Below are 22,545 nucleotides of genomic sequence, written 5' to 3' on the forward strand. Positions count from 1 at the left end.
CCTCCTGAGGAAGTAGAGGCGCTGGTGAGCTTTCTTGGTCGTGGCATCTACGTGATTTGACCAGGACAGGTTGTTGGTGAACTTGACGCTCCCAGGAACTTGAAGCTTTCAACCCTCTCGACCTCAGCACCATTGATATAGACAGGTGCATGTACACCGCCCCCTTTACTGAAGTCAATGACCAGCTCTTTTGTTTTGCTGACATTGAGGGAAAGGTTGTTGTCATGACACCATGTCACTAAGCTCTCTATCTCCTTCCTGTATTCTGACTCATTGCTGTTTGAGATATGGCCTACAACAGTGATATCATCTGCAAACTTGTAGATGGAGTTAGAGCAGAATCTGGACACATAGTCACGAGTGCAGTGGGCTGAGGACGCAGCCTTGTAGGGCACCAGTGTTGAGAATAATCGTGCTGGAGGTATTGCTGCCTATCCTCACCGACTGCGGTCTGTTGATTAGAAAGTCATGGATCCAGTTACAGAGGGAGGTGTTGAGTCCTAGGTCTCGGAGTTTGGTGACAAGTTTGCTTGGGATTATTGTATTGAAGGCGGAGCTGTAGTCAATAAATAATAGTCTAATGTAGGTGTCTTTACTGTCCAGATGCTTCAGAGCTGAGTGTAGGACCAGGGAGATAGCATCTGCTGTGGACTTGTCTTGGCGGTAGGCGAATTGCAGTGGGTCAAGATTGTCTGGGAGGCTGGAGTTGATGTGTGCCATGACCAACCTGTCAAAGCACTTCATGATCGTTGATGTCAGAGCCACTGGTCCGTAGTCATTAAGGCATGTTACCTTGCTTTTCTTCAGTACTGGGATGATAGTGGTCTTCTTAAAAGAGGTGGGAACCTGAGACTGAAGCAGGATATGGGCCTATTGTGGGAAAATAGGATTGGTGTAAATTAGCAAGAAGTTTGCCATAGACATGGTGAGCTGAAGGGCCCATATCAGGGCTGTACGACTCCCACTTTATCCCCGGTTTGTTCTCTTTTACTTCCTTCATTCCCTGCCTTGTTTTTCTTGCCTATACTGTTTTTTGTGTGTGTGTGTTTGTGCCTTTCCCAGTTTGTGTTCCATCAGTCTCACCCATCCATTTCGGTAGATTCCAGTTCAAAGTGAGAGGGTTGTGAACTGTAATTCCAAGTGCTCCCAGTATTAAAACTTCTGTGCATATATGAGATACTACCCTTGTAAATATAGCTGTAGTCAACCACTACATAATACATACTAATTGTCAGATATCTTTTAAAAAGGTTTCTTTATATTTGTCCAAAAGTGTACCGAGAATCTTACCCATGGCAATTTTCAGCGATTCCAGATCCAAGATGTTATTGGTTATAATGAGAGGGAGCTTCCATAAGTCCTTGAAGTTTATAAACTGCCTTTTTTTTTGTTGTAGCAAAAAGGATAAAATTTCATAACTTTTGGCTTTACAGCCGGAGCAGCTTGTCTCTGGTCTGTGGAGACGTGCTGTGCGTGTGTTTACATCGATCACGTGGGATCGCTGTGCCCCTCCTGGAGCAAACACGGTCCAAGACGTGTACAGAGTGCCAGGCGCAGAACAGCTGTCGGCTTTAAATTCTGGTGATAAGTTAGTAGCTCCTTTGAAGTTTTCAGGTATTGATACCTTGATGGTGATGATTTGATACCTTGGGCATCAATTCCTGAAAACTGATCAGGTAAAGAATTTGAAGCCACTTCCAATCCATTTGTCGCAGGATTCTCCTCTAACTTTTAAGCATGTTTGCGTTGGATTTTTTATGCACGATCCTATTGAAATGTAGAGGACTTTCACTTCAAAGCTACTTGGGAAATTCAATCTGAGGGCGAAGAATCATTTTCTTCTGGTTATTTGATATTCAGTGGTAGCCAAGAGTCATTGAATGAAGATGCTGAAAAAATGAACAGCAATGAAAACTCGATTCAATGGGCTTCTTCTAGTATGTCCATAGATTTTTATTTCAACCAGTATTATAAGCTAGTAACTCTTACCAGTTATGTTAAGTAACAACCACAAATCCTCTGTAAACATATAAATATTGTTTGCCTGATGCTATTGTCTACAGATGGTGATGATTTACTAATGAAAATTGTTGGCCATATCCTTTCTCAGGCTCTGGTTAGCATTCTTGATGGTTTTCTCTAGAGGTACTGTTTGCTACTCCTTCAAACTTATGTTTAAAACATCCTCACAAACAACAACTGTTGACTCCTCTATCCTTGTAAACTGCCATCCTACCTTCAGCCTTGCTTTCCTTGCAAGTCTGTTGGCATATTGCAGGGTTGCCCTGATGCAGGGTTTTGACCTGAAACGTTGACAGTTCATTTCCTCCCGCAGGTGCTGCTCAACCCGCTGAGTTCCTCCAGCAGATTGTTTGTTGCTCCAGATTCCAGCATCTGCAGTTTCTTCTGTCTCCTTGGCATCTTGTAATCTCCTAAATTTGAGTCATTTTTTTCCCAGAATTGGAATTGGCTTATTGTCAAATGTACTGGGATACAGTGAAAAAATTAATTTTGCAAGCCATGTATACTGATCATTTCAAAATGCAAGTACTTTAAGTTAGTACAAGGAAAAGCAGTAACAGAATATAGTGTTAGAGTTACAAAGAGAATACAATGCAGGTAGTTCATAAGGTGCAAGGGCCATGACGAGGTAGATTAAGGTCAAGAGTTCATCTTGCATGTACAAGAGATGTGTCTGTTTTAATAGCAGGATAGAAGCTTTCCTTGAGCCTGGTGGTATGTGTTTTCAAGCTTTTTTTTTATCTTCAAGCCAAGATGGGGGAGAAGAGAGAATGTCTGGGGTGGGAAGAGTCTTTGATTATGCTGGCTGTTTTTCAGAGGCAGTGAGAAGGATAGACTGAGTCCATGGAGGAGAGGTTGGTTTTCGTGATGGACTGAACTGTGTCCAAAACTCTCTGCAATTTCTTGCGGTCTTGGGCAAAGCAATTGCCATACCAAGCTGTGATACAGGATATTTTCAATGGTGCATCGATTAAAAATTGGTGAGGGTCAACAGGACATGCAGAATTTAATACAATGTCCTATGAGAGTCATTCTGATGTGTTTCTGCCCCCTTTTTCAGTATAGAAAAAGTTTATATTAAAGTAATTAATTACACACTGTGTAATGCCCCTCTTCCTCCTCCATGATCTATTTACAGCCATGGCCACAGTTGATTGCACCATTCTTCAGTGCCTCTTCACCATCGTCCAGCTCGTTTCATTATTAATTGGCCAGTCATAGGTAGCAAATAGCTGCAGAGGCTTCTCTTCCTGCGCCCCAGCATTACTTCTGCCTCCCAATTATTTATTCTTGGCCTCCTATTTCCCATCCATGTACATCACCTTGGCAATATTGTTCAAAAACTCTCTGATCTTCATTTCTGCTCTGATAACCTGGTCTACTTCATTACCACCTCTCTTGATCCCTTCACTGTTTCCAAAGTGTCCGGATGCTTGTTGACACTCGATCTTTTTAAGTATTTAGAATATCAAATCCATTCTTTGCCACCCTTCTGACCACTTTCTCCCCCCCCCCCCCCCCCCCCCCCCCCCTCCAAACACTGTTGATTGTCTGAATTTGAATCAGTTCACATTCTTTATTTGCAATTTGACCCCAGGATGTGCTTGGACTACTTGTACATGCCTTTACTAAGACCACAACTGTTTGCTTTCATAAGATCAGCTGATTCAGTCCCTGCCTCGTGTCCATTGCTAAAGCCTGAGTTATTGCCTTTGTCAGCTCTTAATTTGAGAGTTCATCATTCCTCACCAGCTTCTATGTTCAACTATTTAAGATTGTTTGTTTATGCAAAGCTCTGCTTTCTAAATTCCACACTTGGTTATCTAAGTTGACTCTTGATTAAGCGACGCTCCATTTTTTTTAGAACTTCTGTCTTTGTTTTTAAATCTCTTAAGGCCTCTTCATTATTTTGGTAATCTCATCTGGCTCTGTACTTGCCAAATTATTGGTAATAATCCAATTTTATGTTGCTATAGATATGGAAATTGTTGTCTTTTCTTCAACTTGTGGTGGCCTCAGCCTGCCACCTTCTCCATTTGTTCACCTTTGTGGTTACAGTATTTCCATAAAGTCTTTAGTATCTTTCATTACAACTTCATCTATTGATTTCTATTTGAGCACTTTGCAGTGTTTGCTTGTGCATATTTAGCTTTTTTTTCCCTCCTTTGTTCTAAACACTTTGAAAGTTTGTGTATTTGTAATTTCAGCTTTGACATACAGTCAGTACAAAACAATCTGGTAGGTCAACTCATCTGTGCTCCATGGATACTGATTGGTATCTACAATTTGTAGGTAGAAGGTTACCATGAAATGAATGATAACTGGATACCTTTGCTTGTAAAGACTAGGATCAGAAATGCAAGCTGGAACAGAATTTTTTTTTCTCTGATATGAGATCAGATAGGTAGTTAAGACGGTGACAAAGATGCCATAATTAAGACTAATCAGCTTCTGGAGATCAAACCTGATCTGTGTGTGCATTTCATACCTTAGTGGGGAAACTTCTGAATATTTCCAGAGATTTTTTTTCTTGTGATGTGTGTGGTTATACTGTGGTTATGGTCCCATGTTTCCAGGAATTTGAATTGTTTTGAGGAAGTAGCGGGCTTGAGGTAGCATCTTGCATGTTCCCGCCTATTCTTTTCCTGGTATCTCCCTGTTGAGCTTTTGCATGTAGTGGGGGATCGAGCTTGCGTTGTTACCCTCTGGTATTACAAGAAAAATAATGGTAGGATATTCTGGATAAGTAGTTCTTTGGCACAGCATGGCTGGTGATTATGGATTATCAGTCTGTCTCATCAATAAAGCTGTGGGGACAAAAATAGAAATTAGTGGCTATGGCTGGCCACAATAAGTGAGAGTCAGAAACCAGTATACATTGTAATGCAGCATCCACGAAGGCAAAGATGGTGAAAAAAATTAAAGTTGTAAAAATTGGTAAAAGATCTTGGTTTATTTATGTTATAAATGGATAAAGAATGACCTGGAAATAATTTTGTAATTTTATTCTTTTGTGGGAGTTAAGACTTGTTTGTATCAATGGATCTTTGCTTATTCGTTCACAGGATGCAAATATTGCTGGAAGGATTAGCATTGAATGCCTTCTCAACCAAAGCTGGATTTCAGCTTATTGAAACTTCTCTCTCTAGACATATATGTCTGTTCTCGATGGCAGCGTTGTAATAGATTGTGCTCTGTTAAGTGGAAACATGTTTTATTTTTCCATTATTGGAGTCAAGAATTCAATCACACTGGTGGGTCCATAGTGTAGCTTTGCATTGTATTTTGTCCTGAATTGGAGATTTCATTTTTTTTTACAAAATAGAAGGCAGCCTTTGAGTCTATGCTGGTTCTCAACAGCTCCATTTCCCCCAGTATTTCCCTACCATCCGTTCACCTGCACTAGAGTATTGGTTTATTATTGTCACTTGTACCGAGGTACGGTGAAAAGCTTGTCTTACAAACTGATCGTACAGGTCAATTCACTACACAGTGCAGTTACATTGAGTTAGTACAGAGCACATTGAAGCAGTACAGGTAAAAACAATAAATGTACAGAGTAAAGTATTGCAGCTACAGAGTGCAATGCAATAAGGTGCAAGGTCACAACAAGGTAGATCGTGAGGTCATAGTCCATCTCATTGTATAAGGGAACCATTCAATAGTCTTATCACAGTGGGGTAGAAGCTGTCCTTGTCTGGTGGTACGTGCCCTCGGGCTCCTGTATCTTCTACCCAATGGAAGAGGAGAGAAGAGAGAGTGTCCCGGGTGGGTGGTGTCTTTGATTATGCTGGCGGCTACACCAAGACAATGAGAGGTAAATCAGAGTCCAAGGAGGGGAGGCTGGTGTCCGTGATGTGCTGGGCTGTGTCCACGACTCTCTGCAGCTTCTTGCAGTCCTGGGCAGAGCAGTTGCTGTACCAAACCGTGATGCATCCAGATAGGATGCTTTCTATGGTGCATCGGTAAAAGTTGGTGAGAGTCAAAGGGGACAAGCCAAATTTCTTTAGCCTCCTGAGGAAGTAGAGGCGCTGGTGAGCTTTCTTGGCCATGGCATCTATGTGATTTGACCAGGACAGGCTGTTGATGTTCACTCCCAGGAACTTGAACTATACAGGGATAATGTATAGTAACCAATTAACCTTGCCAACAAGTACATCTGTCAGATGTAGGAAAAAACTGGAGCATCCAGAGGAAACCCACGCAGTCCTGGGGAGAATATGCAAACACCACACTGCATTGGAGGCCAGGATTAAATCTGGAGCAATGTGGCAGCAGTACTGCATGCCGCACGACTGTGCCATCCAAGAGACAATGAAGCTTTGCCTTAATTTTGAAATTCTTATTTTTGTTTGGATCAATCCACAATCTTGCCCCAAATTCTTCAACAACTTTGTGGTCCCATAAGCTTTGTGTCCTGTGTTGCCCTCATTTATCATAGCTGACTAATGCCATTTCTTCCAATAGTATAGCAAAGCCTTGGGCTCTATAAATTCCTCCTTAAATCTTTTTACTGCTTTCTTCCATAAGGTACAACTAGGCTTTTGTTTTTTAAATGTATGATTTTGCACTATTTTGTTTCCTCATTTGCACTCGCATTTCTGCATTTTGGTTTGAGAATGGAATTCTAGATGTGGAGATGAAGGCAATGTGCTGTGAGGTTTTGACTGTGTCTGATATCTGGGCAGATTGTTGCTGCCCTAAAATTGCTAACTGCTTGCTCCTAAACCATGCTGTTTGACTTTGGCATAATCTTTCTCTAGGAGCCTGACTTCTAGCACTTCAGTATGTCACAATGTAGTTTAGAGGCAGTGTCAGTGAAGATAGCCTGCTGAATGGATAAGCAGTACTGACAGCTGGTAAGGCCCCACTACAGGTTCACCAACTGTCAAAATTTTCACCTACAGTATGTTTGCCTATCTTTTGCAATGACTTTGCAATCTGTTTTATAAAATAAAACTACTTTTAACACTAAAAATACATGTGTGCACATTTAAAAATAATTAAAAACATTCAAATCATTTCAACAAAATAAAAGCTTGATGTTTTTCTCTCAGCTGATGTCTCCCATTCATTTTAATAAAGACTGCTTTGTGCCAGGTTTAACACTGTGAAGGCTCATCATTAGGTGGGCTTCCCAGCTTCAGAGCTGGGAAGCCTATGGGTGAGAAACAAAGGACTGTAGATGCTGGAATCTAGGTGAAAAACATGATGATGCTGGAGGAACTCAGCAGGTCAGGCAGCATCTGTGGAGAAAAGCAGGCAGTCAATGTTTTGGGTCAGGACCCTTCTTCAGACTGAAGATAGGAAATGGGGAAGCCCAATATATAGGAGGGAAAAGCAGAGCAGTGATAGGTGGAGAAAAGAGGGGAGAAGGGGTGGCAACAAGCTGTATCACCATAGGTAGATGCAGGTAAGAGATAGTGATAGGCAGGTGCGGGGTAGGAGGAGAGAGCAGATGGGTCAAAAGTAAGCAGGAGAAAAGGGGGGGGGGTAGAAAAAGAGGCTAGGAAAGGTAAGAAAAGAAGAGGCATGGTGGGTGTGGGAGTTACTTAAAGTGGGAGAATTCAATGTTCATGCCTTTAGGCTGCAAGGTTCCAAGATGGAAAATGCGGTGCTGTTCCTCCAGTTTGCGCTTGGAATTCTCCTGGCAGTGGAGGAGGCCGAGGACTGACATATCACTGATAGTGTGGGAGGGAGAGTTGAAGTGACTGGCAACAGGGAGATGCAGATCGCTGTTATGGACAGAGCGAAGGTGTTCTGCGAAACGGTCACCTAGTCTGTGTTTGGTCTCACCAATGTAGAGGAGGCCAATCCTGGAGCACTGAATGCAGTAGATGATATTAAGGGAGGTGCAGGTAAATCCCTGTCTCACCTGGAAGGACTGTTTGGGTCCCTGGATGGAGGTGGTGTAGGGACAGGTGTTGCACCTATGGCGGGGGCTATGGAAAGTTTCCCAGGTTGGAGTGGAGTTGGAGGGGGGGGTGGGGGTGTGGTGGAGGGAACTAGGGAGTCGTGGAGAGAGTAGTCCCTGTGAAAGGCAGAAAGGAGTGGGAAGGGGAAGGTGTGCTTGGTAGTGGGGTCCCGTTGGAGATAAAATGTGAGGACAAAGGGAATCTTATCCCTGGGTCTGGGAGGGGTGAGGGGATCTTATCCCTGGGTCTGGGAGGGGTGAGGGGATCTTATCCCTGGGTCTGGGAGGGGTGAGGGTGAGAACAGAGGTGTGGGAAATGGCAGAGATGGGGATGTGAGCTCTCTTGACCACAGTAGGGGGGAAGCCCCAGTTAGAAAAGAAGTTGAACATCTTGGATGTCCTAGAGTGGAGAGCCTCATCATGGGAGCAGATGTGGCGCAGGTGGAGAAATTGAGAGAAAGTGATCATGTCCTTGCAAGAGACTGGGTGGGAGGAGCTGTAATCGAGGTAGCTGTGGGCATCAGTGGGTTTGTAGAAGATGTCAGTGGATAAGGAATCTCCTGAGATGGATATGGAAGGAGAGAGAGGTGTCAGAGATAGTCCAAGTGAATTGGAGAGCAGAGTGAGGGTGAAAATTTGTGGTGAAGTTTATGAAATTGAGTTCTGAATGGGTGCAAGAGGTGGTACCAATGCAGTCGTCAATATAATGGAGAAAGAGTTGAGGAATAGGGCTGGAGGAGGCTTAGAACAGAGACTGTTCAATGCAGCCAATGATATCGCAGGTATAGCTGAGGCCCATGTGAGTGCACATGGTTATGCCCTTGGTCTGTAGAAAGTGAGAGGAATCGAAAGTGAATTGTTTAGGATGAGTTCAGCCAGGTGGAGGAAGGGGTGGTGTTAGTGGAAGGGGACTGGTTCTGTCTGGTCAACAAAGAAACAGAGGGCGGTGAGGCTGTCATGATGAAGAATGGAGGTATATAGGGATTGGACGTCCATGGTGAAAATGAGGTTGTGCATGCTGGAGAACTTAAAGCTATTGAAGAGTTGGAGAGCATGTGATGTGTCACGGACATAGGTAGGAAGGGATTGGACCGGGGGGACAGGACAGTGTCCAGGTATGAGGATACGAGCTTCGTGGGGCAAGAGCCTACGGGTGCTTGTGCTAACCAGTTATTCTTCATGAGGTGTCTGTTAGTGCACTGCAGGGGCAGCTGATAGTATACACACCAGGCTGAAAAGTGTCATTATCTGCTGAAGTCTGTGCCAGTGCAGATAACTCTCAGCATGGGAACAAAAGATTAGGGCTGTTGTTGCTTACAGACTATCACTTTCACTCTCTGGGGGCTTGTTTTTTTTCACAGAACTGTGATATTCTTGCAGAAAACTGCATGCAGCAAGTGTTTCTTTTAAGTTGTAGGAATCCTTGTTGCACTAAACTGCTTATGCTTGAATATACAAAATTGCAAGATTTGGTACAAACAAATTTAAGGAAACGGCACACATCCATCTTCCAAGACAAATATAGAATGCTGAGAAAACTATCAGAAAGATTGATTTATTATTGTCACATGTACAGGGGTACAGTGCAAAACTTGTCTTGCATACCATTCATACAGATCAAATCATTACAATTATGCATTGAGATAGTACAAGGTAAAACAATAACAATGCAGAATAAAGTGTTACAGTTCGATAGAGAGTGCAGGCAGACAAGAAGGTGTAAGGTCATAACAAATTAGATCGCGAGGTCAAGAGTCCATCTTGTACTAGGGAACTGTTCAATAGCCTTACCAGTGGGATACAAGCTGTCCTTGAAACTGTTGTTAACGTGCTTTCAGGCTTTTGTATCTTCTGCCCAGTGGTTGTTGGGGGGGGGGGGGGGGTTGGGGAGGGGAGAGGAGAGGAAGAGAGAATGTCCAGGGTGAGTGTGGTCTTTGATTATGCTGGCTGCTGCACCAAGGCAGCGAGAAGTGTAGACGGGGCCCATGGAGGGGGAGGTTGCTTTCTGTGATGTGCTGAGCTGCATCCACAACCCTCTGCAGTTTCTTGCAGTCTAGGGCAGAGCAGTTGCCATACCAAGCCGTGATGCATCCAGATAGGGTGTTTTCTATTGTGTATCTATTTTTTAAAAGGGGACATGCCAAATTTCTTTAGCCTTCTGAGGAAGTAGAGGCACTTGTGAGCTTTCTTGGCCGTGGCATTTACGTGGTTGGACCTGGACAGGCTATTGGTGATGTTCACTCCTAGGAACTTGAAGCTCTCAACCCTCTTGACCTCAGTACCATTGATTTAAACAGCAGCATGTGCACTGCACCACTGTGCACCACTGTGCACCCCCCCCTCCCCACACCACCTTCCTGAAGTCGATGATCAGCACTGGTTTTGCTGATATTGACGGAAAGGTGGTTGTTATGACACCATATCACTAGGATCTTTATTTCCTTCCTGTACTCTGACTCATTGTTATTTGAGATACTACCCACTACAGTGGTATCATCTGCAAACTTCTAGATGGAGTGAGAGCAGGATCTGGCCACACAGTTGTGAGCGTATAGGGAGTAGAATGGGGGGCTGAGGATGCAGTCTTGTGCGGCACTAGTGTTGAGAATAATTGTGGCAGAGATGTTGCTGCCTATCCGTACTGATTACGGTCTGTTGGTCAGGAAGTTGAGGATCAATTTGTAAAGGAAGGTGTTGAGTTCCAGGTCTAGGAGTTTAGAGATGAGTTTGCTTGGAATTATAGTATTGAAGGTGAGCTGTAGTCAATAAACAATAGTCTAATGTTGGTGCCTTTACTGTCCAGATGTTCCAGAGATGAGTGTATGGCTAGGGAGATGATGTCTGCTGTAGATCTGTTTCGGTGGTAGGTGAATTACAGTGGGTCGAGGTTGTCTGGGAAGCTGGAGTTAATGTGTGACATGACCAGCTTCTCGAAGCACTTCATGATAGTGGGCGTCAGAGACACCAGGCAGCAGTCATTAAGGCATGTTACCTTTTTTTTTGTGTAGGTACTGGGATGATAGTTGTCTTCTTAAAGCAGGGGGGAGCCTTACATTGAAGCAGGGAGAGGTTAATAATGTCTTCAAGTATCCCCGACAGCTGATCTGTGCAGGATCTAAGGACACTACCAGGGACATCATCCAGTGACTGTGAGTTCAGGTGTGTTGGAGGCTGTTGGAGTGGTTGTACCTCAATTTCTTGTATAAGTCAGAGTCACCTGATTTGAATGCTGCAGTTTTGGACTTCAGTAAGGAGTGGATCTCCTGGTTTGTCCACAGTTTCTGGTTTGGGGACATCCGGATTGTTCTCTTTGGTACACAGCCCTCAACACACTTACTGATAAAGTCCTAATGGTGGTGACATACTCATCAAGGCTGGCTGCTGAGTCTTTGAATGTGGAAGCAGTCGTGTAGAAGCTCACCGATTGCCTCAGACCAGCACTGTATGACTTTCTATATTGGATCCTCAGGTTTCAGCTCCAGTTTGTATACAGGGGAAGAAGCACAGCTTAGTAGTCTGATTTACCCAAGTGTGGGCAGGGGCTGGCTTGATAGACATCTTAGATGGTTGTGTAGCAAGGGTCAAGGGTGTTTGGGCTCCTGGTGGGACAGATGTGCTGGGAGTATTTTCGTAACACACTCTTGAAGTTAGCCTGGTTGAAGTCACCGGCAATGACGAAGAGGGTCTCTGGGTATCCCGTTTCAAGGTTGTTGGCCACTGAGTGTGGTTCATTGAGTGCAGGCTTCATGTCCACCTGGGGTGGGGTATAAGCTGCCGTCAGGATAGCTGAAGTGAACTCCCATTGGCAGGTATTATGGGTGACACTTCACCATTAAATATTCCAAGCTGGGTGAGCAGGTACTCGCCAGGCTTGTCATGTCTGAACACCACGAGGGGTTGATTGGGAAGCAGATCCCTCCGCCTCTGACTTTGTCCAAAGAAGCCATAGAGTCCATCTGGTGAATTGAGATGTCCTCAGTTGTGTGGCGCAGTCAGGTGAAACAAATGTAAGCCATGCTTCATTTAAAGGTGCAATTAGTAATCAGAATTAATATTTTTTTGTATATTTTTATGATTAAAGCAATATTCTTTGGGTAAAAAGTCCTTTTAGAGTAACATCAACAATTGGTCATCAAGGAATATAATGTGCAAACAGATTTGAGGTTGAACAGATTTGCTGTAAGTTACAGTTCAGAAATATGTGATGTTATATGGTTGTAGTAATGCTGACTGGGTGAGGGCATTTATGGTCTGATCGTGTTAACTTGGTGGTTTTGTGCATGTAAGAGCTTTGGCAAAGTTGGTAGAATGTGAAACTGTCATTGAGAGGAGGGTCTTAAGGTCTAGGCCTCTGTCCTTGAGCATTGATGAAACTGATAGGTTTTGGGAAGTGTTTGAGTCATTAAAGTATAGCATTGGGTGGGAGGGGGGGCGATAGTTTTTAAGAATGTTGTGGCTTGTTACAAGAAGTTTTTTTTAGGGGGTGGTTAGAGGATGTGGGATGTCATAAATTAAGGTACTTGTATATGTTAGAAAATAAGGTTTACATGTGCTGAGAATTTCACAAAACTGGTATCTGAAATGACAAGGGATTTCATCACACTGGCAATACAATACAAGGGGATAGCTGAGAGAACTAATAACTGCAGGTGTACTAACAAGTGGTTTGCTGGAATTGAATTGGATTGACTGAATAGGACAGGCTTGGACCTGTATCTGTCAGGTTGTTTAGTGGGTAATTAGTAGGAGTGAAGAGGTTGAACAACACAATTTTCATGCTGCTTGGATTATGAACAGTTCTGACCAGTTTAGAGATGTTTTGTGTTTGCTCGGAGGACCTGAGCTGGTGCATGTCTCGTTGCATTAACAAGATACAAATTGTGCATAGTAGGAATGGCGTTGCACAAGATTACTGCAGGAAGTGATTTTTACTCTTGCAAGAAGAATTTTAGTGTTTGCAAACTGTATATATAGATGGCAGTTATGATGAGGTAAATAGGTGTTAAGCACATCATTTTTATTACTGAAAGGAGCTTGGTGCTTGTAAATATCTCTTTTGGATACTTAAAATTTCCAAAGTTTTATGCTGGCCTTTGATTTTGAGCATAATGGAATAACAAATTTAAGCTCCAAGTTTAATAAATTGAAATTGATCATTGGAAAAAACAATAAATTTTGGAGATTTTTGAAATGAATTTGTGCATTTTTTTTCTTTTAGGATTGTTCAAGTTTTGAATAACCATAATGTTTTTATCTCATGTTTAAATTGAGAGATCTGATTCTTTTGTATTTTTTTCGGAAGGTGATAGTCAGATGAACAAGAATAAGGAAAAGAAAATGGTTGCTCAGAAGCCAGTGGGGACCATAGAATATGTGGTAAGAATTCAGTTACTAATTTGTAAGCTATAATTAGAGAATATAAATTTTGCTGAGAAGTTAGACATGGGTAAAAAAGTTATATTCATCCAAGAAGGTAATGGGAAATAAATACTCTTGTGTAAAATGTTAATCTATAGAACGAGAGAGATGATTCTATTTCCAATATATTATAGGCTGGGTCCCAAGATACAATTAACACCATTGCTTTGAAATTCAATGTTACTCCAAATGAACTTGTACAGATGAACAAGCTTTACAGTCGTGTTGTTGTTCCTGGTCAGGTATGACTTCACTAATTTCAGAAAGATATTTATACTAATCTAATAATTGACTTGAATTTGGAGGTTGCTTAAATTCAAAGTTCCTTTTGTACTTTCAGACTTTGTATGTTCCAGATACACCACCTTCTGCTGCAGCGAATTCCCCGGACTGTGGAAGCCCTCTGACTCCACCCTCATCAGATACAGAGTATGATAAACTTCCAGTAAGTATAACCTTTGTTCTGAAGGTAATTTACTTGTAAATCCTGTTATTAGACCAGAATTTTTCAAACTTAGAAATATCAGCTGGAGTGTATGAAATATTACTAATTCTTGAATAGTTTTAGTTGAGATTTGTATGTTAATTTTACTTGTATACTTAATTGACCAATCTAACATTTACAGGATGCTGATCTTGCAAGAAAAGTAACGGCTAGGAATTTCCTCTCCTCACCGGTGCATTCTCAACCCATTGTAAGAGTAACATCATCTGGTTCAGAAGATGATGAACCACTGACAGAAAAGTTTTTGAAAATGAACTGCAGATACATAACGGATGGCGAGGTAACCACTATAATTATATTAATACATCTGATTTCTAATCACTTCAAATTTTTACTTTTTACATAATCCAAGAAATACCCCAATATTGTTGATGAGAACTGGGATTTTGGTAAATTGTGTATTTTGAGTCATAATGCTTGTTACAGATTACTAATAGTCTTTTCGTTGTTGATTTTTATTTATTGTCTTCTGTTTGGAAAGCACCATGCATTTCTAAGGTCATCTTGCATTTCTTTTTGTTTATCTAAAAACATTTGCATATCTTGCCCATGAATAGATTTGGTGTCTTTTCTAGGCAGTCCCTCAGGATTGAGGATGATTTGCTTCCCCTCCCGTTTTATGGGTTCTGAGGTGGCTGAAGAGGCTACTGTGGGAGCTGTAGGCACTTCCACAGATGGGACAGGTGGCAGCTGACAAGGCAGGCTGGTGGGTAGTTTGTGAGATCATACCTCTTTTGGTTTGGCCCTATAGAGGAGGTGTGCCCACTGCCTAATTTTTTTAAGGTAGTCATATTTTGCCTGTCATGTTGAAATCACTGTGGTGATGCTAGTGTCAAAATTCCAAGTTTATGAGCTATGAAAGCAGAACAGCATTCAGCTCTGCTGTTGTTGGGATTGTCCGTGACGGTCCTGACATTCCAGATCCCAAGCTTTCTATTGTGCAGTGGAAGATGACTGTGTGGTTCTTTAAACGTGGGGTAGCCATTATATACCAGCTACCACACAGATTTCACAGAGCAAAGTCTTGATCCAGTGGCAACTGGAGATTGGACTCTTCTGCATGACTATATTGATACACAGGTTTCATGTACAAAATTGTAATAAGATTTGTAAAGCAATCGCTGAATTTAAGCATGGTACTAGTTCTTCATCAGTAACCCACAAGATTATTTTATCATTTTAAATTTTCAGAAGTGGAAAATACCTGTTGAAGTGCTGAATAATTCCTTTTCTTCAAAATATAGATTGAAATAAGGTATAACTTTTCACTTGGGTGAGGAGCGAGAGGTGGTAGAAAGGAATTTCTCATTTTGTTGATTCTTTAGTCAATGTTTTATTGAAAAAATCAATTGGGCTGGATGTACTGACCTATGATCTGTGATCAATGTGCCAACTCAAGATAGAGTTAAGTATCACTTTGAAGAAACACTGTTTGTAAGGTGTTTGTATGTTCTCCCTGTGTCTGCATGGGTTTCCTCTGGGTGCTCCGGTTTCCTCCCACATTCCAAAGACATACAGGTTAGGAAGTTGTGGGCATGCTCTGTTGGTGCCGGAAACATGGCGACACTTGCGGGCTGCCTCCAGAACACTCTACGCAAAAGATGTATTTCACTGTGTTTCGATGTACATGTGACTAATTAAGATACCTTATCTTATAAGTGTGAGCATGAAAAATATAAAGGAGAAAACAATTTTGGAGGCACTGAAGCAATGTGGACCACTGAAAGAAAAAGGAGGCATTTGCATTTGTCTTCCACAATCCTGGGATGTGCCAAACCATTTTACTGATAAAAGTTTTGTTTTGAACCGTAGTCACTATTTTAATATAAGGACTGCAGCAGACAATTTGTGCACAAGGACCCTCAAACAGCAATGTAGTCATTATCAGATAATGTGCTTACTGATGTTGGTTAAGGGATTAATAGAGATAACTTCCCTGTTCTTCAAGCAGTGCTGTGGGATCTTTTATATCTACCCAAGAGGACAGACAGAGGTCTTGGTTTTATTGGCTCATCAGAAGGGCAGCACCACTGACAACAGAGCACACGTGGGGTACTGCACTAGTTGCTCCAATCTTTGAAGGTTGAGCCCAGAAATTTCTGACTGAGAGGTGAAGTTACTACCAACTAAGTTGTGGCTGAAACTAATTTTATGGATACCCGTCATCTTCACTTCAGCTAGCTTTATTCACTACCTGCAGTCCAGAACTGTTCACAACCTCGCTGCCATATGTCTTTTTCTGTATCCTTCACCTGTTTTTGAATTATCTACTTTCACATGTTACTGCTGGATACTACACCTACAGATACCTCACTGAGTAGTTTCGGTTTGACTGACTTGACAGTTTCATTTCAGGCTGCTTCAAATAGTTTATGAAAGTTCTTCAGTATAGTGCCATGGGATTGTTGTGTTATTGGGAATATCAATTTTTGAATGTACATTTATTGTCTCTTCCTCTGGTTTAGGTGGGTATTACATCCCATTATACAATTTGAAGAATGTTATTCTCTTGTGCCACTACCACAAAAAAATGTTTGTTCCTGATTCATGTCATTGCAGTTTGTGGGATCTTGTTTTACTTGCATAACTGTTCCTGACCACCACATTTTATCATAAAGCTCAACTGAAGAAGTTTTCTTGGAATTTAGAGTAACACAAATGCGATGAGTTGTAGTAATACATACATTTTTGTTTAATAAATTTTAAAGCTGTAACTGAATTATTCTGATTTTCTCTTTTATTGCACACACAATTTCATGTATCTTTTTCCCCACCATCAGGGCGTGGTTGGAGGAGTTATGATTGTCACTCCAAATAACATAATGTTTGATCCACACAAGTCTGATTCCCTTGTCATAGAAAATGGTTGTGAGGAGTATGGACTCATTTGTCCCATGGAAGAAGTCGTATCTATTGCCTTGTACCACGATATCTCACACATGAAGATTAAAGATGCCCTTCCATCGTAAGTGGTTTATGTTGAGAAAAATTTGTTTGATATTTCTGCTTTGAAAAATCATTTTGCTTGTGCATGACTTTTGCATGCCTTCAATTATAAGATGTCATTGTAACATGCAAATCGTTTGGCCAGGCATACTCACTCTTGGCCAAAGTGTCTCAAAAAAGAAAGCACAAAGGGGATTAAAGAAAATTACATTGTTCATTTAAATCTAATAACATCGAGAAAACGTTTGGTGCATTAGAAGTATTTAATTTGGCTATAGGCTTTAAAGAATAAACCTATTCTGAATTTGCTTTACCATTTTCCTATGATTTCATTTGTTTAAGGAATACCAAGAGTTCTGAGATTTGTTAATAACATAGTTGATGTGGTTCACCTTTTGCTACATTTTATTTGTGTTAAATTATTTTCCTCATTACATTTGTTTTGATTTCAAGATTTTAGATTTTGTTCAACATTTTTGTGTTCATTTTTATTTTTGATTTAACATCCCATATGCTACATCATTTATCCTGACAGTGATGTACCAAAGGATCTCTCTCCCCTGTATAGGCCTGGAGATTGGGATGATCTGTCTGCTGAGAAGGATCTAAATCCATTTAATCGCTTCAAGGGTATGAGTAAAAATCGACACGCGAAGGCTCCTGATTCTTTGGAAAACCATTATCCTGTCCAAAAAAGTATGGAAGATGCATCTGATGAATTTTTTACTGAACTTGCACCATCCCCAGTAAAAGAGGAAAGTGTTTTAGCATTTGCAAATGGTATTTCTGGAGGCATAGCTGAAGATATGTCGGAAATTACTGGAGCTCAGTCTGTCTTGAAAAGCCAAGAATGTTACAGAAATGATTCAGCTACTGAGGAGAAACCTTCAGACATGTCTGATCCTGTGGACTATGTGAAACATGACTTACTTGTGAAAACTGATGAGTCGAATGACCAAAAAACCATGTTTGAAAAATTGTTGCTTGGACCCACATCGAAAATGTGCATTCAGTCTTCTGAAAGTCCATCTTTAATATCTGGTGCTCCTTTAGATGAGGGTATTTCTGTGGACAGTGAAGTTACCTTTAACAGTGATATTTCAACTGTAACAGCCAAGGGAACCCACCAAGAAACTGACTTGAGCAAGGTTCCCATAGTGCAGGTTTTTCCATCTGGTATTGGTTCAGATAAGACTACAAAATCAACTTTGAAGGAAGTAGTTGAAGACAACACAGAAGCTGGCTGTCAATCAGAAATACAAGCTTTCTTTAACAAACTTAAAGGACCAATAGAAGGTAAATACCAAATATTTCAATTTTGTTGGAATCGTAGAAAGAGTTTTACAGCAGGCAAAATCTGGCTCATTATGCTCACTTTTCTTAATGAACATTACAAGGACTGCAGTTTTGGCTGAGTAAAAAGGGCAATTGCTTAGCTGTTCACCATCAGATCTGATAGGATCTCACAAAGCCTTATGAGGCCATGCTCTTCTGCCAAAACTTCACTATTCCAGGATCAGCTGAACTCCTGGCTTTTGTGCTATATACCATACCATCCTCCACTAACTCTTGTCCTAACCCCTCTACCCGAGCTTCCAATTTTGTGCAGATAGTTCGTGGGTGGTTTTGGAATTAAGATAGTTCATTTAGGTTGCTGCTTCTGCCACTTAATCTCCTCCCTCCAGCTCACAAGGGAAAACTTCAAATGTTCCTCTCCTAATGCTAAACTCTCATCTTTCTATAGTTGCTATCCTTTGCCTCTTATGCTCACTGCACACTTATTATGTTCATCAGACCTGTCTCCTGCTCCCTCAATCCTGTTTCCAAGACTTTACTGACCACTGGCCTCCCATTCTCTACTCTAAATCAGTTGATATAAGTCCATAATCCTGATAAGCTTTGCCTATTTAAGTACTTGTCTAAACATCCCTTAAACATAGTGATTATATGTGATACCACCACCTCCTCTGACAAGGAGTTCCAGGTATCAACAGTTCTCGGTGGAGGGGGGGGGCGGGGGGCTTTCCCCTCACATCCCCATTAAAATTCCTTCCTCACTTTAAACCTATGCCCTCCTGTTTCTGAAACTCCTACCATGGAAGAGAGATTCTGACTAGCTATCCTATCTGTGCCTCTCAGAATTTTATATTCCTCTATCAGGCTACCCCTCTGCCTCCTTTGCTCCAGGATAAAGAAACCCAGCTTATCTGATCTCTCCCCATAACTAAAGTCCTCCAATCCAGGCAACAGCCTGATTATTAATATTTTCTTCTTTTAAACTACTGTTCCATCTCTAACATCCCTTCTCTCTGAAATCTTTGGACATATTGTCTCCTGAATGCATAACCATTTTACCTGAAGCTTTTCATTTGAATGCCTCCAACCAGGTTTCCAGGTCTGCCACAACACTGAAGCAGCTCTCATTAGTCACTAGTGACATCCCATGCAATTGTAATGAAGGTAGTCTATCCTTTTCCACCATGACTTTTCTGCAGACTTGATGTAGTTGACCACACTAATTCTCTTCTAATGTGTCTCCATTGCTGGATGGTACCATACACACCTGCTTCCATTATAGTAATCTGATCATAGCCAGAGAATCGCCTAGTAATTGTTATTGTTCTTACAACTACATCTTTATCTCTAGTTTCTCAAAGATCTGTTCTGATCCCCCTACTATTTATCATCTACATGGTGTTCCCTCTGTTTAAAAAAAAAAATCCAAAATAGTTGCCATAATTTTTCCACATTCACCAATTCAGCCTTTGACCCCTGTGCCCTAAGTTGTCGAATTGTTTTCTTCCTTCTCCAGGATTGGATAGTATTAAATTTCTTTCAATTGTATATAAGTAAGACTGAAGTCTTTATCTTCTGTTTTCCTAGTAAAATCTAAATTGAACTCAACATTTGTGATCTTGGTCCCATTTTTGGAGCTTGTATTCTGCTGATTTTAAGATCTGCTATTATATCCCTGGAATGTCTAACTCTGCCTCTTTCTCAACTTACCTGGTGCGGCAAGACCCTCACCACATCTATGTTACCATCAAGCTCAACTGTTCTGATGTATTCTTATACTCTGTCCCCCATTTTATTCTCCATAAACTTAATGTCATTCAGAATTCTGTTCAGTGTTCTAACTTGCAGCAAGTTCGTTTCATTGATCATTCCATGAACTTTAATTCCTTGTGTTGTCTCATAGCTAAACATTTCCGTGTTTTTAAAAAAAACCTTGTCCTTATTTTCAAATCCCTCCATAATTTTGCCCCTCCTTATCTATAATCTCCTTTAACTCTAGAGCCTTCAGATATTTACATTGCTCCAATTCCAGACGCTTGCACCTCTCTGAATTTCATCACTGTTTTGTTAGATGCAATGTCTTCACCTGCCAAGGCTTTAAAATACAGGAATGCTATTTTTCCTCCTTTTTAAGATGCTACTTAAAACCTAACCCACTGATCATACCTTGGGTCATCTGCATCAGTGTCATCTTGCTACTTGGTGACAGTTTATTAGACTGGTAATTCAAATGGGATTTACTATTGTTTGTTCCACTAGTGGACTTGTGTCACAGAATATTTACGGTGCTGGAGGAGTCCATACCAGCTGTATGCAAGAATAATCCAACTAGTCCACTTCCTCACTCTTTTTCCCATTGTCCTGCAAATGCTTTCCTTTGAGGTGACTATCCAACTTTTTGAATGTTACAATTGAAATCTGCCTCCACCTGGCAATTCATCCCAGATCCTAACCATGCACTGAATGGGTGTAATGGGGTGGGGGGGGGGGGAGTGGGGGAGAGGTGGTGGGGTGTGAGGGGAGAAAAAAAGACCTAGTGCTTTTGACAGTCAGCTTCATTCCATACCCCCTAGATCATCTTCCCTCCACTGATGGCAGCAGTTTCTCTTTTTTCTTTTTAGTGATATAGATAGTATCACCAGAACTCCTTAAGTACTCCCTTTGCCAAGAACAACCTCATCTTCTCCAGCATATCCATAGAATTTGTCTCTTATCCCTGGAATCATTTTGGTAAATCTCTTCTGCGAAGCCTTCACCTTTGCTAAAGAGCACCAAACTGTCCTTTACAATCTCCATGCATTTCTTTGAAGGTAGAGGAGAAATGTACTTGGAGGTTGGTTGAAGCATGGAGTGCTTTGTTATGTGGAGCTGAGGGGTGGGGTCAATATATTTTAAGAAATAAGTAGATAAAATTTTGAAACAATATGAGAATTAAGATTTGTCTTGCCGTTGTGGCAAAGAACCCAATATAGTCGATATGGTTTCAATTGCCGCCACCACCTGTGCTGTCAAGGTTTTTGTTCCAACAGTGTTTTATTCAAAATGGACAAATGGCCTCAGCCCTTGATTTTCATTCTTGGCTAATGCATTTAGATTGGTGGTCATCAGCTGCAGAGTTACCAATCAGGGGAAAAAAAATTCACTATTTGGCTGATGAAAAAATTGTCATAATTTTATCATTATCTTCTAATGACAATAACTGTAGAGGCCCTAAATGCAATAAAAAAAATCCCAGGGCATTTCCCAAAAGGTGTTAGAGGAAACCTGAACTAAAGGAAGAAGGTATTGGGAGGAAGGACCAAAATCTTTGTCTAAGATTTGTTTTTGCAAGGGGAATCTGGTGAAAAGGAGGATAATTAGAAGCCAGAGTACGTGATCTATTATGTATCTCTTTCCTAAGACCCTATCACTTTCATGAAGTTAGAGTTAGTCTGACTAGCTTTAATCACAACTTTTTTTTTGGTTACTCTTTTGGCTATGTTGTAAAATATCCTATTAATTTTGATTGAATCTCTGCATTGGTTGGGCATGTTTATTGTTTAGTCTATTTAGACTTGTGCCTCCTCAGCCCTGGTTGTTTCAACACCATTGTTCATTTTCTACTGTAATTGTACTGCTTGCTTTAACTTCTTTAGACATGCTTCCATCAAAGGAGGAGAAGAGTAAGAAACCACCCATGTTCCTTTGCATTAAAGTTGGGAAACCTATGCGAAAGTCATTTGTGTCATATAACATGACAAAAATACACCAATATGTGAAGAGGGAGAAGCAGCCAGAATATTGGTTTGCAGTTCCACAAGAAAGGTGAATTCTTGAATATTTAGGTGTTTTGTCTTAAATCTACCGTATCTGATTTTTCCAACAAATGTATACTTCAGCTTATTTTAACCAGAAACTTTGCAGCAACTTGAAATCATTTTTGCAATAAGAATTTCAATTTTCAGCACCTTTAATTCAGCTCTGCTTCAAAAATCTTTGCTTCATAAAGTTGAAAGTTGTTCTGACGAATTTGAATCGCGACTTTTTCCAACATGATTACTGTTTTGGTAACATAATTCAATAATCTGATGGAAGGTCATCAGCCTGAAAAGTTAACTTTTTTTATCTCCACATATGCTACTTGACCTGCTGATTATCTCCAGAATTGTGTGTTTTTATTTCTAATTTGATATTCTATTAGCTTTGATGCTCTGTATTGGTTGGATATATTTACTGTCCAATCTATTAAAACCTGTAGGTTTTCAACCTTCGTTATTTCAACACAGTTCTGAAAATGTTCATTTTTGTTCTGCATTAATTGCTGTGCAGTCTGATAATGTGCTTGACCTCCTTATCTTTGTTTTATCTGATAATTGAACTGGACCTAAGAACAGAGAATAGATGTACAATTGCATTTAAACCATCAGTCATTTGATGTCCTGAATAAAGCCGTGACTAAAGTTCA

At 40.9% G+C, this 22,545-nt stretch overlaps 1 protein-coding gene across 8 annotated transcripts in view; it reads left to right on the forward strand.

Annotated features, from left to right (window-relative positions):
- LOC127575281 (nuclear receptor coactivator 7-like) overlaps window positions 1–22,545 on the forward strand; it is an 81,971-nt gene that overhangs the window by 31,254 nt on the left and 28,172 nt on the right. For 6 of the 8 annotated variants that reach the window (XM_052025035.1, XM_052025039.1, XM_052025036.1 and 3 more), the window contains 7 exons: window positions 13,239–13,312; window positions 13,489–13,596; window positions 13,695–13,799; window positions 13,981–14,139; window positions 16,640–16,824; window positions 17,341–18,101; window positions 21,737–21,905. In XM_052025035.1, the coding sequence (XP_051880995.1) occupies window positions 13,239–13,312; window positions 13,489–13,596; window positions 13,695–13,799; window positions 13,981–14,139; window positions 16,640–16,824; window positions 17,341–18,101; window positions 21,737–21,905 (1,561 nt within the window). The remainder of the gene's footprint in view (window positions 1–13,238; window positions 13,313–13,488; window positions 13,597–13,694; window positions 13,800–13,980; window positions 14,140–16,639; window positions 16,825–17,340; window positions 18,102–21,736; window positions 21,906–22,545) is intronic. The other 2 variants (XM_052025040.1, XM_052025038.1) reach the window with 1 other exon arrangement.

Source organism: Pristis pectinata, chromosome 10 (assembly GCF_009764475.1).
Source record: "Pristis pectinata isolate sPriPec2 chromosome 10, sPriPec2.1.pri, whole genome shotgun sequence".
In the NCBI taxonomy this organism is placed as follows: Eukaryota; Metazoa; Chordata; class Chondrichthyes; order Rhinopristiformes; family Pristidae; genus Pristis; species Pristis pectinata.